General features: G+C 45.2%; 1 protein-coding gene across 1 annotated transcript in view; it reads left to right on the top strand.

Moving 5' to 3' along the window:
• Positions 1 to 17,500, top strand: part of LOC130193254 (SH3 and multiple ankyrin repeat domains protein 2-like) — a 110,155-nt gene that overhangs the window by 62,042 nt on the left and 30,613 nt on the right. Inside the window, exons 11-14 of the mRNA XM_056413703.1 lie at positions 6,390 to 6,774; positions 10,683 to 10,807; positions 11,029 to 11,142; positions 16,176 to 16,248. Coding sequence (XP_056269678.1) covers positions 6,390 to 6,774; positions 10,683 to 10,807; positions 11,029 to 11,142; positions 16,176 to 16,248 — 697 coding nt within the window. The remainder of the gene's footprint in view (positions 1 to 6,389; positions 6,775 to 10,682; positions 10,808 to 11,028; positions 11,143 to 16,175; positions 16,249 to 17,500) is intronic.

The following is a 17,500-nucleotide window of genomic DNA, read 5'->3' as shown; positions in this document are numbered from 1 at the left end:
GTTGCGTTACGTTGTTGCGTTACGTTGTTGCGTTACGTTGTTGCGTTGCGTTGTTGCGTTACGTTGTTGCGTTACGTTGTTGCGTTGTTGGTTTATTTCCTAAATCCCAAGTCCACATGGAGCTGGTGGTTGAAGTTGCGCGGCGTTCCTCATATTTCCCGTCCGGCTGGTTCTTGATGGCCAGGATGTAGCTCCGCCTCCTCGCTGCATCATCGCATCCTCTATGACCTCGGAGGCGTGGAGCGTCTGCTGAGCAGCTCGTGGGGTTCTTGTCTCGGATGTTGCCGCGTCAAAAAAGAAGAGAAGGAGCCGAGCATCAGAAACGACAGAGCGGGAAATCAAAGGAGGAGAAGCGTGTTCATTACATCACGATGTGTAAGAGCGTCTTTAATGATGACGGAGACATCGCCGTCGGTCGCTTAGCAACAACAAGGATGTGTTCGCTCAATGTGAAGGTGAACGCAGCCAGAATCAGGACAAGGTTCACATCATAAGAAGATATTCAGCATGTGATTAACTTGGATATGCAAATACGACATTATCTCATGACAATATGTATCCGAAGTTCCCTCTGAACCCAAAACGTTTTTTGAATCTGTTTTCATCCGATGTTCAGATTCATGCCGTTAAAATTAAATATAGAAATCTGTTGTCTTCACGTTTTAGTATAAGTCTGTCTCCTTTATTAATGTGTTACTAATTATGAATTATTGTTAGTTTACATTGAGTTTGTCACCAAAAAACATCTTCATTGTGTCAAAATTCACTCCTGAGTTACCTTTACTGAACTAAACTACTAGTTAGGTTTAAACTACTAAACTACTAGTTAGGTTTAAACTGCTAAACTACTATTTATGTTTAAACTACTATTTATGTTTAAACTACTAGTTAGGTTTAAACTACTGAGTGAGTTTTAAACTACTAAACTATTAGGTTTAAACTACTAGTTATGTTTAAACTACTATTTATGTTTAAACTACTAGTTAGGTTTAAACTACTGAGTTAGGTTTAAACTACTAAACTACCAGTTAGATTTAAACTACTAGTTAGGTTTAAACTACGGAGTTAGGTTTAAACTACTAAACTACAAGTTAGATTAAAACTACTAAACTACTAGTTAGGTTTAAACTACTGAGTTAGTTTTAAACTACTAGTTAGATTAAAACTACTAAACTACTAAGTAAGGTTAAAACTATTGAGTTAAGTTTAAACTACTGAGTTAGGTTTAAACTACTAAACTACTAGTTAGGTTTAAACTACTAAACTATTAGTTAGATTAAAACTACTAAACTATGAGTTAGGTTTAAACTACTGAGTTAGTTTTAAACTTCTAAACTACTAGTTAGGTTTAAACTACTAAACTATTAGTTAGATTAAAACTACTAAACTACGAGTTAGGTTTAAACTACTGAGTTAGTTTTAAACGACTAAACTACTAAGTAAGGTTAAAACTATTGAGTTAAGTTTAAACTACTGAGTTAGGTTTAAACTACTAAACTACTAGTTAGGTTTAAACTACTAAACTACTAAGTTAGGTTTAAACTACTGAGTTAGGTTTAAACTACTGAGTTAGGTTTAAACTACTAAACTACTCATTAAATTAAAATGACTAAACTACTAGTTAGATTAAAACTACTAAATTAGGTTTAAACTACTAAATTAGGTTTAAACTACTGAGTTAGGTTTAAACTACTAAACTACTAGTTAGATTTAAACTACTAGTTATGTTTAAACTACTGAGTTAGGTTTAAACTACTAGTTAGGTTTAAACTACTGAGTTAGGTTTAAACTAATTAACTACTAGTTAGGTTTAAACAACTAAACTACTAGTTATGTTCAAACTACGAAACTACTAGTTAGATCTAAACTACTAAATTAGATTTAAACTACTAAATTAGGTTTAAACTACTAGTTAGGTTTAAAAAACCAAACTACTAGTTAGGTTTAAACAACTGAACTTCTAGTGAGGTTCAAATTATAAAACTACTAGTTATGTTTAAACAACTACACTTCTAGTTAGTTTTACACTACTAAACTACTAGTTAGGTTTGAACAACTAAACTACGAGTTAGGTTTGAACAACTAAACTACGAGTTTGGTTTAAACTACTAAACTACTAGTTAGGTTTAAACAACTAAACTATGAGTTAGGTTTGAACAGCTGAACTATTAGTTAGGTTTAAACTATTAAACTATTATTTAGGTTTAAACAACTAAACTATGAGTTAGGTTTAAACTACGAAACTATTATTTAGGTTTAAACTACTAAACTAGTAGTTCGGTTTAAACTACCAAGTTAGGTTTAAACTACTAAACTACTAGTTATATTTAAACTACTAAACTATTAGTTACGTTTAAACTACTAGTTAGGTTCAAACTACTAAACTACTAGTTAGGTTTAAACTACTAAACTATGTTAAGTTTAAACTACTAAACTATTAGTTAGTTTTAAACTTCTAAAATACTAGTTAGGTTTAAACTACTAAACTACGAGTTAGGTTTAAACAACTAAACTACTAAGTTAGGTTTAAACTACTAAACTACAAGTTAGGTTTAAACAACCAAACTACTAGTTAGGTTTAAACAACTGAACTTCTAGTTAGGTTCAAACTACAAAACTACTAGTTAGGTTTAGTCTCAAATTAAATGTGTATAGCCTACTTGTTCTACGTGTCCTGGTTACTTCAGTGCAGCTTCTCTCTGCTGGAAGGAGGTGTGTGAGGGGGCGGGGCTACAGCAGTCATGTGTGTGAGTGTGTAAGGGGGCGTGGCTACAGCAGTCATGCGTGTGAGTGTGTAAGGGGGCGTGTCTACGGCAGTCACGTGTGTGAGCGCGTAGGGGGCGGGGCCTCGGAGGAGGCGGCGGCTCTGGAAGGTGTGAGGGCATCATGTGCGATGCGCGCGGCAGCTCCTCTCCGCGGAGTCTCTGTCCCCGGTGCTGAAGTAGTCCCGTGACGTGCACGAGCCGTGACATGCACGAGCCGTGACTGCGCGTCGGAGTAGCGGAGCGCGTGAACATGAAGTCCATCATCAATGCCTTAAAGAAGGAAGGTGAGTCCTCGGGTGGGACTTTAACACCGGCTGGAGCCTTCAGCGGGCGACAAGTCCAAGCGTGTGCATGTCGTGGGTGTACAGTGTGTGTATTGTGTGTGTGTGTGTTGTGTGTGTGTTGAGGAGCGCTGAGCAGCGCGCGCGGGTTCACCGTCGCTCCGAGGCTGAAGGGTCGAAAAGGAACCGCGAGTTGTGTTCTTCTCTTTTATTGTTCGGTGGAAACGAGGGAGAGAGAGAGGGGGGGAGGGAGAGAGAAAGAGAGAGAGAGGGAGAGAGAGGGAGGTCTGGTTGTAGTGGGAGAGAGAGGGAGAAAGAGGGGGAGAGAGAGAGAGAGAGACCATCTGGCTGCTCGTGAGAACCTGCCATCCATCGCTGCTGTTTTCTCAATGAAGACATCGTGGGTGGAGGGGGTCTGTGGTTTAGGGTGGGTTGAGTGTGTGTGTCTGAGTGTGTGTGTGTGTCTGTGTGTGTGTCTGAGTGTGTGTGAGTGTCTGTTTGTGTCTGTGTGTGTGTGTGTCTGTGTGTGTCTGTGTGTGTCTGAGTGTGTGTGAGTCTGTGTGTGTGTCTGAGTGTGTCTGTCTGTGTGTGTCTGTGTGTGTGAGTGTGTCTGTCTGTGTGTGTGTGTGTGTGTGTGTGTGTGTGTCTGAGTGTGTCTGTGTGTGTGTGAGTGTGTGTGTCTGTGTGTGTGAGTATGTCTGTGTGTCGGTGTGTGTCTGTGTGTGTGTCTCTGTGTGTGTCTCTGTGTGTGTCTCTCTGTGTGTGTGTGTGTCTCTGTGTGTGTCTCTCTGTGTGTGTGTGTGTGTGTGTGTGTATTGAAGCCTCCAGAATGTTTTCTTTATCATTCATAAACTGATCATTTGAACATGTCAGCCCTGAAGGCGTCATGTAACTTTCAGAGTGGCGTCATGTGACAGTGGCTCCGTGGCTCCTCCCTCTTTCTTCAGTCCCTCCTGGTGAACTTTATAAATACTGTAACTATATAAATACTCTGAGCTCCATCGAGGTGAATCATCCGCGCTGCGCGAGCCTCGCATAGCTAACGTCCTCTCAGCGGCGCAATGCATTGTTATCCGCTGGTTCCATTGAAGGAGTTGTGACGTGGTGTCATGTTTCATATTTCATGTTTGTTTCATATTTCATGTTTCATATTTCATGTTTGTTTCATATTTCATGTTTCATATTTCATGTTTGTTTCATATTTCATGTTTCATATTTCATGTTTCATGTTTCTGTATACCTTCTGTAGACCTCAGACCTCATGGTCAGTTTGTGGGCGGGGCTTAGTTTCACCCATGTTGCCGTACTGGAATGTGTTTTTCACGTGAACAGAACATGTTTCTCTACGTCGTGGACTTGGTTCTGAGTGTTCTGCTTGTTTTAGTGGAGAATAAACCAACAGGAAGTAGAGTTCTACTGTAACAACGTCATCGCGGTGAACAGGACGCTGTCGCTTTAAGGAAAATAAAACCTGGAGTTTATCCATCGCTGGTTGGTTCCGGTTCAGGTTCGGACATTTAAGGCGGATTTAAACTTTCATTGAGAATAGAAAGTTAAATATTGTAATAAATGCACATTTAACACAAACAGTTGTTAGCATCAGGTCAACGCCGCCGTTAGCTTCAGGAGCGTGTCATCACATCTCACCTGAGACGCTCTATGACTGAAGGAGAGACACACACACACACACACAGACACACTCACAGACACACACACACACACACACACACACACACACACACACTCACAGACACACACACAGACACACTCACAGACACACACACACACACACACACAGACACACACTCACAGACACACACACACAGACACACACACACACAGACACACACACACTCACACACACACACACACAGACACACTCACAGACACACACACACACACAGACACACACAGACACACTCACAGACACACACACACACACAGACACACACACAGACACACACACACACACAGACACACTCACAGACACACTCACAGACACACACACTCACAGACACACACACACACACACACTCACAGACACACACACACACAGACACACTCACAGACACACACACACACAGACACACTCACAGACACACACACAGACACACTCACAGACACACACACACTCACAGACACACACACACACACAGACACACACACACACTCACAGACACACACAGACACACACACACAGACACACACACACACACACACACACACACACACTCACAGACACACTCACAGACACACACACACACACACACACAGACACACACACAGACACACTCACACACACACACACACACACTCACAGACACACACACACACACACACACTCACAGACACACACACACACAGACACACACACAGACACACACAGACACACACACACACACACACACACACAGACACACTCACAGACACACTCACAGACACACTCACACACACACACACACACACACTCACAGACACACACACACAGACACACTCACAGACACACTCACACACACACACACACACACACACACTCACAGACACACACACACACAGACACACTCACAGACACACTCACTCACAGACACACACACACACACACACACACTCACAGACACACACACACAGACACACTCACAGACACACACACACACACACACACACACACACACACACAGCGTGTGGCGTCCTGGGAGGTGACGGTGACTCCAGCTAATCCTCTCTGACCCGTCAGAGCTTTTCTGGGCCCGTCCCGCGGGTCTAGACCCAGAATCCTGAGGAGAGGTTCTACATGCGGTCTGGCCCGGGGACCGAGTTCATCAGGAAGAGATAGGAACTGTTGCTGAGGGGTCTGAGGGGGTCTGAGGAGGTCTGGGGTCTGTGGTGTCTGAGGGGGTCTGAGCGGGTCTGGGGTCTGAGGGGGTCTGGGGTGTCTGAGGGGGTCTGTGGTGTCTGAGGGGGTCTGAGGGGGTCTGGGGTGTCTGAGGGGGTCTGTGGTGTCTGAGGGGGTCTGAGGGGGTCTGAGGAGGTCTGTGGTGTCTGAGGGGGTCTGAGGAGGTCTGTGGGGTCTGGGGTGTCTGAGGGGGTCTGAGGAGGTCTGGGGGGTCTGGGGTACGATGCTCAGCCTTGAGCTACGTCGTGAGTTGGAGGTGACTTCATTCAGACGCCGTCGGGCGGCTCCAGGGAGCGGGTCAGGGTTCAGTGCCTTGCTCAAGGGCACATCGACTAGCGCGGGAATCGAACCGCCAGTCCTCTGATTGAAAGACGGCCCTGCTGACCCCTGACCCCCAGTCCCCCGTTAAGTCCAAAGCTGAGGTCCTGAAGGTGAATACTCTCCCCCCAGTGCCTTTCCGCGAGGCCCCGCCCCCCTCCAGGCGCCGGCGGGCTCCTTCTTCTGGCGCCGCCGACCGGGCCCCCTCCTCGCTGTCGGCGCCGCGGGTCCTGCTGCGCTCCAACAGCGACAACAACCTGACGGTCAGCCACCAGCAGCGCGGCGCCGCCCCCCCCCTGCAGCCCCCCCCGCCCCGGGGCCCCCGGCCCGGCTCCTCGGCGCCGCGCCGCAGCCTGTCGCCCCAGCTGCTGCAGCTGATGCCCGGCGGCAGCCCCAACGGCAACGTGGTGGTCCGGACCATGGGGAGGGGGGGCCGGGGGGGGCGGAGCCGCTCGCCCTCCCTCAGCCGGCTGGGGGAGGAGGCCCGGCGGGCCCCGCCCATACAGCGCCAGCCCAGGTGAGCCCCTTTGTGTTCTTCTCACGCCGAGACCCAGAGGTCAGAGGTCAACGCCGGACTCACAGATTTAGCCGCCGAGTTCCAGCGCGGCTGTGACCAGAGGAGTCGCCCCCTGGTGGTCATGAGAGAGAATGCAGCTTTAACACATGAAGCAGAGACTTCTATACAACCAGAGGAGTGGCCCCCTGGTGGTCATGAGAGAGAATGCAGCTTTAACACATGAAGCAGAGAGTTCTATACAACCAGAGGAGTGGCCCCCTGGTGGTCATGAGAGAGAATGCAGCTTTAACACATGAAGCAGAGACTACTATACAACCAGAGGAGTCGCCCCCTGGTGGTCATGAGAGAGAATGCAGCTTTAACACATGAAGCAGAGACTTCTATACAACCAGAGGAGTCGCCCCCTGGTGGTCATGAGAGAGAATGCAGCTTTAACACATGAAGCAGAGTCTTCTATACAACCAGAGGAGTCGCCCCCTGGTGGTCATGAGAGAGAATGCAGCTTTAACACATGAAGCAGAGACTTCTATACAACCAGAGGAGTCGCCCCCTGGTGGTCATGAGAGAGAATGCAGCTTTAACACATGAAGCAGAGACTTCTATACAACCAGAGGAGTCGCCCCCTGGTGGTCATGAGAGAGAATGCAGCTTTAACACATGAAGCAGATACTTCTATACAACCAGAGGAGTCGCCCCCTGGTGGTCATGAGAGAGAATGCAGCTTTAACGCATGAAGCAGATACTTCTATACAACCAGAGGAGTCGCCCCCTGGTGGTCATGAGAGAGAATGCAGCTTTAACACATGAAGCTGATACTTCTATACAACCAGAGGAGTGGCCCCCTGGTGGTCATGAGAGAGAATGCAGCTTTAACACATGAAGCAGAGACTTCTATACAACCAGAGGAGTGGCCCCCTGGTGGTCAGGAGAGAGAATGCAGCTTTAACACATGAAGCAGAGACTTCTATACAACCAGAGGAGGCCCCTGGTGGTCAGGAGAGAATGCAGCTTTAACACATGAAGCAGAGACTTCTATACAACCAGAGGAGTCGCCCCCTGGTGGTCATGAGAGAGAATGCAGCTTTAACACATGAAGCAGATACTTCTATACAACCAGAGGAGTCGCCCCCTGGTGGTCATGAGAGAGAATGCAGCTTTAACACATGAAGCAGAGACTTCTATACAACCAGAGGAGTCGCCCCCTGGTGGTCATGAGAGAGAATGCAGCTTTAACACATGAAGCAGAGACTTCTATACAACCAGAGGAGTCGCCCCCTGGTGGTCATGAGAGAGAATGCAGCTTTAACACATGAAGCAGAGACTTCTATACAACTAGAGGAGTCGCCCCCTGGTGGTCATGAGAGAGAATGCAGCTTTAACACATGAAGCAGAGACTTCTATACAACCAGAGGAGTCGCCCCCTGGTGGCCATGAGAGATAATGCAGCTTTAACACATGAAGCAGAGACTTCTATACAACCAGAGGAGTCGCCCCCTGGTGGTCATGAGAGAGAATGCAGCTTTAACACATGAAGCAGAGACTTCTATACAACCAGAGGAGTCGCCCCCTGGTGGTCATGAGAGAGAATGCAGCTTTAACACATGAAGCAGAGACTTCTATACAACCAGAGGTGTCGCCCCCTGGTGGTCATGAGAGAGAATGCAGCTTTAACACATGAAGCAGAGACTTCTATACAACCAGAGGAGTCGCCCCCTGGTGGTCATGAGAGAGAATGCAGCTTTAACACATGAAGCAGAGACTTCTATACAACCAGAGGAGTCGCCCACTGGTGGTCATGAGAGAGAATGCAGCTTTAACACATGAAGCATATACTTCTATACAACCAGAGGAGTCGCCCACTGGTGGTCATGAGAGAGAATGCAGCTTTAACACATGAAGCATATACTTCTATACAACCAGAGGAGTCGCCCCCTGGTGGTCAGGAGAGAGAATGCAGCTTTAACATATGAAGCATAGGCTTCTATACAACCAGAGGAGTCGCCCCCTGGTGGTCAGGAGACAGAATGCAGCGTTAACACATGAAGCATAGGCTTTTATACAACCAGAGGAGTCGCCCCCTGGTGGTCAGGAGAGAGAATGCAGCTTTAACACATGACGCATAGGCTTCTATACAACCAGAGGAGTCGCCCCTGGTGGTCAGGAGAGAACACATGAAGCATAGGCTTCTATACAACCAGAGGAGTCGCCCCCTGGTGGTCAGGAGAGAGAATGCAGCTTCAACACATGAAGCATAGGCTTCTATACAACCAGAGGAGTCGCCCCCTGGTGGTCAGGAGAGAGAATGCAGCTTTAACACATGAAGCATAGACTTCTATACAACCAGAGGAGTCTTACATGTTGAATCACTTTGTACGTAACATCTGATTTATCTCAGGTTCATTCTGCTGAGCGTCTTCCTCTACTGTACGTACAGTGTGCCCCCCCCCCCACACACACACACACACACACACACACACACACACACACACACACACACACACACACTCCTCCCCCACGTGAGATGATGTAGGAGCTCCTCTGGGAAAATCAGAAAGACTTTCTGGCTTCCTGCAGTCGCCACGGCAACCGTTACCACGGTCGCCCGCAGACACTTTTGCAAAAATTGTGTGAGTGTGAGTGTGCGTGTGTGTGTGAGTGTGTGTGTGTGTGTGTGCGTGTGTGTGACTGTGTGTGTGTGTGTGCGTGTGTGTGTGTGAGTCAACCTGACTGTTCATTCAGAAATCAGCGCCTGTCAGCAGGTGATCGGTGGAGTTACATGTCAATCCCAAATAAGACACATGCTCTCTGGCCTCTTCCTCCTTCTCCTCTTCCTCCTCCTCCTCCTCCTCCTCCTCTTCCTCCTTGGCAGATGGACACTTGGAGCGCTCGACACTTCCCACACTGTGTGGCTCTGAGAGACGCTCGTGCATCACGGGCAAGAAGTGAAGATGAAGATGTAGAACTAAGATGAAGAGAAGAGGAGGAGAGAGAATAAAGAGCGAGTAGACGGCAAGACAAGTGACGCAGGAGAAGAGAGACGGGGGAGGACAGTCGACACGAGCGTCACAATTATGTCTTCATAATAATAAACGAGGGGGCGACTCCTCTGGTTGTATAGAAGTCTTTGCTTCATGTGTTGAAGCTGCATTCTCTCTCCTGACCACCAGGGGGCTCCTCTGGTTGTATAGAAGTCTATGCTTCATGACATAAGAAGCTTTTAAAGCGTCTCACTCGCCTCTCCCCTTCGCCCCCTGCCTCTTCCTCTCACTTCCTCGTCTTCCTCTCACTTCCTCCCTCTTCCTCCTTCGTCCTCCCACGTTCTCCCCCCTCTCTCTCTCTAGATGAAGTGTATGGTTCCCTCTCTCTTCCCCCCCCCCCCCCCCCTCTCTGAATGGGTTCTCCCTCTCCTGTAGTTCTGGACTTGTCCACTAAGTGGCACTGCAGCCTTTCATATGACCACATCTTGAAGCCATGGACTCATTCCATGACGTCACCATGTCCCCGTCTCCCCTCTGGCTTTACCCAGAACCTTGAGCTTCAGGTTTCTCTGACGTTGACCCTGTGATCTCGTTATGTTTATTATATATTTATACATGTTTATATTTATATATATTTCTATGTATATTTATACATGTTTACATATATATATATGTTTGTATATATTTATATATGTTTGTATATATTTATATATGCTTTTATATATTCATATATGTTTATATATATTTATATATGTTTATAAATATTTATATCTATATTTGTATATGTTTATATATATTTTTCTATATATTTATTTATTTGCATATATTTCTATATATCTATATTTTAATATATATTTATATATGTTAATATATTTTTATATATATTTATACATGTTTCTATATATTTATATTGAACCCTGTGTCCCACAGCGAGGCCGGCGCCGCCCGGAGGAAGCTGTACAGCGCCGTCCCCGGCCGACACTTCGTGGTGGTCCGGCCCCACATCGCCCAGGCCGAGGGCGAGGTCACCCTCTACAAGGGCGACCGGGTCAAAGGTCAGACCGCCAGCAGAGATATAAATTTTACTATAATAAATATAATATTGCAACATAATACATATCATGTGTAGACTAGTATGAATATAAGTACTGCTCTATAATGATAATGTGTATTAAAGTCACCGACTTAAATATCCTTCCTGGGCTTAAAGTATGAAGTAAAAACTGTCTCCTGTTCTCGTCCGCCTTATATTTTCCTCCCCCCCTCTCCCCCCCAGTCCTGAGCATCGGGGAGGGGGGGTTCTGGGAGGGCAGCGCCCGCGGCCTGCTGGGCTGGTTCCCCTCCGACTGCGTGGAGGAGAACCCCATCAAGGCCACCGAGGAGAGGAGCTGTGAGTCCACGAGGAGATCATGTAGGACACGGCGTGGGTGTGAGTGTGTGTGTGTGTGTGTGTGATGATCACACACACACACACACACATCACACATCACACACATCACACACATCACACACACACACACACATCACACACACACACACATCACACACACATCACACACACATCACACATCACACATCACACACACATCACACACACATCACACACACACACACACATCACACACACACATCACACACATCACACACACACACATCACACACACATCACACATCACACACACACACACACATCACATCACACACACACACATCACACACACACACACACATCACACACATCACATCACACACACATCACACACATCACACACACACACACACATCACATCACACACACACACATCACACACACGCACACACACACACACACACACACACACGCACACACACACAAGCACATGCACACGCACACACAAGCACACACACACATACACACAAACGCACACACACACACACACGCACATGCACATGCACACAAGCGCACACACACCCACACACAGACATCACACACATCACACAGGAAACACCTCCTGGTCTGTCGGTGCCTCCACGATGAGGAGGAGCAGGTTTAAGAAAATATCTTCATCTCTGGTTTCTTCTTCTTCTTCTTCTTCTTCTTGGTGGCTTGTATTTAAAAGCGCGCCCCCCTCCCCCTCTAGCCCCTCCCCCAGTGGCCTGCAGGGATGGCCTGTCAGGAAGGAGAACTAGGCCAAGACCAGGGGCTATGTGTGTGTGTGTGTGTGTGCGTGTGTGTGTGTGTGGGTGTGGGTGCGCTTGTGTGTGTGTGTGTGTGTGTTTTGTGTGTATTGAAGTTAGAAGAACAGCTTTATTGATCATGGTTGTATATTATTGGTTCAATCTCATTGAACATCTTTAAAAGCTCGTTGATATCTCATTGGCTACGGAGGATATGGACCAATGAACATCTAAGGGGTGTGGCCTAATATGTAAAGACACCTCACATCACCAGATCACGAGCCTATGTCCACATGGCGTCCCTCTACCTGCCCTGATGTCGTCATCATATGTGAACACTAGGGGGCGCTGCAGGCAGTCCCTCAAAAGCTGTTATGTTGTTACGTTGTCATGTTGTTACATTGTCATGTTGTTATGTTGTTACGTTGTCATGTTGTTATGTTGTAACGTTGTCATGTTGTTACGTTGTCATGTTATGTTATTACTTTGTCACATTGTTGCGTTGTTACATTGTCATGTTGTCACATTGTTACATTGTCACGTTGTTACATTCTTACATTGTCACGTTGGCACATTGTCACGTTGTTACATTGTCACGTTGTTACATTCTTACATTGTCACGGTGTTACATTGTTACATTGTCACGTTGTCACATTGTCACGTTGTCACGTTGTTACATTGTCACATTGTTACATTGTCACGTTGTTACATTGTCACGTTGTTACATTGTCACATTGTCACGTTGATACATTGTCACGTTGTTACATTGTTACATTGTCACATTGTTACATTGTCACGTGGTTACATTGTCACGTTGTTACATTGTCACATTGTTACATTGTCACGTTGTCACATTGTCACGTTGTTACATTGTCACATTGTTACATTGTTACATTGTCACGTTGTTACATTGTCACCTTGTTACATTGTCACGTTGTTACATTGTCACGTTGTTACATTGTCACGTTGTTACGTTGTCACGTTGTTACATTGTCACATTACATTGTCACGTTGTCACGTTGTTACATTGTCACATTGTCACGTTGTTTCATTGTTACATTGTCACGTTGTTACATTGTCACATTGTTACATTGTCACGTTGTTACATTGTTACATTGTCACGTTGTTACATTGTCACGTTGTCACATTGTTACATTGTCACGTTGTTACATTGTCACATTGTCACGTTGTCACATTGTCACATTGTCACGTTGTTACATTGTTACATTGTCACATTGTTACATTGTCACGTTGTCACGTTGTTACATTGTTACATTGTCACGTTGTTACGTTGTTACATTGTCACGTTGTTACATTGTTACATTGTCACGTTGTTACATTGTCACGTTGTTACATTTTCACGTTGTTACATTGTCACGTTGGCACGTTGTTACATTGTCACGTTGTTACATTGTCACATTGTTACATTGTCACGTTGTCACATTGTCACGTTGTTACATTGTCACGTTGTTACATTGTCACGTTGTTACATTGTCACATTGTTACATTGTCACGTTGTTACATTGTCACGTTGTCACATTGTCACGTTGTTACATTGTCACATTGGCACGTTGTCACATTGTCACATTGGCACGTTGTTACATTGTCACGTCACGTTGTTACATTGTCACGTTGTTACATTGTTACGTTGTCACATTGGCACATTGTTACATTGTCACGTTGTTACATTGTCACGTCACGTTGTTACATTGTCATGTTGTTACATTGTCACGTTGTTACATTGTTGCGTTGTTACATTGTCACGTTGTTACATTGTCACATGGTCACGTTGTCACATTGGCACGTTGTTACATTGTCACGTTGTTACATTGTTACGTTGTTACATTGTCACGTTGTTACATTGTTACATTGTCACATTGGCACATTGTCACGTTGTTACATTGTCACGTCACGTTGTTACATTGTCACGTTGTTACATTGTTACGTTGTTACATTGTCACGTTGTCACGTTGTTACGTGGTCACATTGTCACGTTGTTACATTGTCACATTGTTACGTGGTCACGTTGTTACATTGTCACGTTGTCACGTTCTTACATGGTCACGTTGTTACATTTTCACGTTGTTACATTGTTACATTGTCACGTTGTTACGTGGTCACGTTGTTACATTGTCACGTTGTTACGTGGTCACGTTGTTACATTGTCACGTTGTCACATTGTTACATTGTCACGTTGTTACATTGTCACGTTGTTACATTGTCACGTTGTTACATTGTCATGTTGTCACATTGTCACGTTGTTACATTGTCACGTTGTTACATTGTCACGTTACATTGTTACATTGTCATGTTGTTACATTGTTACATTGTCACGTGGTCACGTTGTTACATTGTTACGTTGTCACATTGTCACGTTGTTACATTGTCACGTTGTCACATTGTCACGTTGTTACATTGTCACGTTGTTACATTGTTACATTGTCACGTTGTCACATTGTTACATTGTCACGTTACATTGTCACGTTGTTACATTGTCACGTTGTCACATTGTCACATTGTTACATTGTCACGTTGTTACATTGTCACGTTGGCACGTTGTTACATTGTCACGTTGTTACGTTGTCACATTGTTACATTGTTACGTTGTCACATTGTCACGTTGTCACATTGTCACGTTGTTACATTGTCACGTTGTCACATTGTTACATTGTCACGTTGTTACATTGTCACGTTGTTACATTGTTACATTGTCACGTTGTCACGTTGTTACGTTGTTACATTGTCACATTGGCACATTGTTACATTGTCACATTGTCACGTTGTCACATTGGCACGTTGTTACATTGTCACGTCACGTTGTTACATTGGCACGTTGTTACATTGTTACGTTGTTACATTGTCACGTTGTTACATTGTTACATTGTCACATTGGCACATTGTTACATTGTCACGTTACATTGTCACGTCACGTTGTTACATTGTCATGTTGTTACATTGTCACGTTGTTACATTGTTACGTTGTTACATTGTCACGTTGTTACATTGTCACGTTGTTACATTGTCACATGGTCACGTTGTTACATTGTCACGTTGTCACATTGTTACATTGTCACATTGTTACATTGTCACATTGTTACATTGTCACATTGTCACGTTGTTACATTGTCACGTGGTCACGTTGTTACATTGTCACGTTGTTACATTGTTACATTGTTACATTGTTACATTGTCACATTGTTACATTGTCACGTGGTCACGTTGTTACATTGTCACATTGTTACATTGTCACGTTGTTACATTGTCACAATCTGACGTTGTTACATTGTCACGTTGTTACATTGTCACATTGTTACATTGTCACGTTGTTACATTGTCACATTGTTACATTGTTACTTTGTCACATTGTCACGTTGTTACATTGTCATGTTGTTACATTGTCACGTTGTTACATTGTTACATTGTCACATTTTTACATTGTCACATTGGCACGTTGTTACATTGTCACATGGTCACATTGTTACATTGTCACGTTGTTACGTGGTCACGTTGTTACATTGTCACATGGTCACATTGTTACATTGTCACATTGTTACATTGTCACGTTGTTACATTGTCACGTTGTTACATTGTCACATTGTTACATTGACACGTTGTCACGTTGTTACATTGTCACGTTGTTACATTGTCACATGGTCACATTGTTACATTGTCACGTTGTTACGTGGTCACGTTGTTACATTGTCACATGGTCACATTGTTACATTGTCACATTGTTACATTGTCACGTTGTTACATTGTCACGTTGTTACATTGTCACATTGTTACATTGACACGTTGTCACGTTGTTACATTGTCACGTTGTTACATTGTCACATGGTTACATTGTCACATTGTCACGTTGTTACGTGGTCACGTTGTCATGTTTTCACGTTGTTACATTGTCATGTTGTTACGTGGTCACGTTGTTACATTGTCATGTTGTTACGTGGTCACGTTGTTACATTGTCACGTTGTTACGTGGTCACGTTGTTACATTGTCACGTTGTTACGTGGTCAGGTGGTCATGGGTTCTCCCTCACAGCTGACGGACGCTCTGGCTCTTGTTGTTGGAGTCCATGAGAGGCGGCTCGCCTCACGCCTCTCACAGCGTTATTGATCAGTGATCTGCTCTTATTGGGTCAGGCGGTGAATATTGATCAGTGATCTGCTCTTATTGGGTCAGGCGGTGAATATTGATCAGTGATCTGCTCTTATTGGGTCAGGCGGTGAATATTGATCCCACGCTGCGGTGTCTTTTCTCCACAGACTCCCGGGCCGACCGGAGGAAGCTCTTCCGACACTACACCGTGGGCTCCTACGACAGCTTCGAGGCCTCCAGGTGAGGCCGGGGTCAGCAGAACCCGACCACCTGCAGAGTGCTCCATTGGTTATGGACCGGTCCATTGGTTATGAACCGGTCCATTGGTTATGGACCGCTCCATTGGTTATGGACCGCTCCATTGGTTATGAACCGGTCCATTGGTTATGGACCGCTCCATAACCAATGGAGCGTGTCAGATTGTGTGATCAAGATGTGATGAGCAGCGTGTGTGTGTGTGTGTGTGTGTGTGTGTGTGTGTGTGTGTGTGTGTGTGTGTGTGTGTGTGTGTGTGTGTGTGTGTGTGTGTGTGTGTGTGTGTGTGTGTGTGTGAAGGAATACTGGGAGATAACCTCCAGTGTGTCAGCAGGGCCTTCTTCCTCCTCTAGACAGATTGCGTTGCTAAGGGAACTGTTGCTAGGATAGCGGTCGCACCTCTCTATCCATCCTCCTCCTCCTCCTCCTCTCTCTCCATCATCCTACTCCTCCTCCTCTCTCTCCATCGTCCTCCTCCTCCTCCTCCTCTCTATCCATCCTCCTCCTCCTCCTCCTCTCTCTCTCCATCATCCTCCTCCTCCTCCTCCTCTCTCTCCATCCTCCTCCTCCTCCTCCTCCTCCTCTCTCGTCCCACCTGTGGGCTCCAGCTGAGCATCGCTCACCTCTCTGGCCGCAGCACCTCTGGGTGCCTCCAGCTCCATGTGATCCGTCTGCAGCGCTGAAGGAAACGAGAGAAGGAACGTACCATGTTGATATGATCCAGTACACAACAACAACAACAACAAGCACCACCGCTGCCCTGGTGTTCGTAAAGAGAAGGCAGGTTACAGTCTCAGCCGTCGCCTCCTGTAGAACCTCAACAAGAGAGTATCTGAAGTATGTAGAGATACTCCTATATATATATATAGAGAGAGAGAGTATATATATTACATTACATTACATGTCATTTAGCAGACGCTTTTATCCAAAGCGACTTACAATAAGTCTCGGAGTAGAGACTCCTATAGGTGTATTTATAGGAGTATTTATGGTTGTGCAACATGTTTTTAGGGATATGGCTCCTAAAGTTTTGAGGACTATTTCAATAACTGATGTAAGTTCTCTGAATATTTCAAAGTGGGTAAGTGGTCCCCAGTTTACCCAGGGTCCCTGAATGCCCCACGGTCCTCTGATCCCCATCAAAAGGAAGATGTTGATGAAATAAAACAGCATCAATCATCAACCAATTAAGTGATCAATTACGTGATCAATTACGTGATCAATTAAGTGATCAATT

This window comes from Pseudoliparis swirei, chromosome 4 (genome assembly GCF_029220125.1).
Source record: "Pseudoliparis swirei isolate HS2019 ecotype Mariana Trench chromosome 4, NWPU_hadal_v1, whole genome shotgun sequence".
Lineage (NCBI taxonomy): Eukaryota > Metazoa > Chordata > Actinopteri > Perciformes > Liparidae > Pseudoliparis > Pseudoliparis swirei.
The sequence above is the reverse complement of the archived record's forward strand: the minus strand, read 5'-3'. Positions and strand labels throughout refer to the sequence as shown.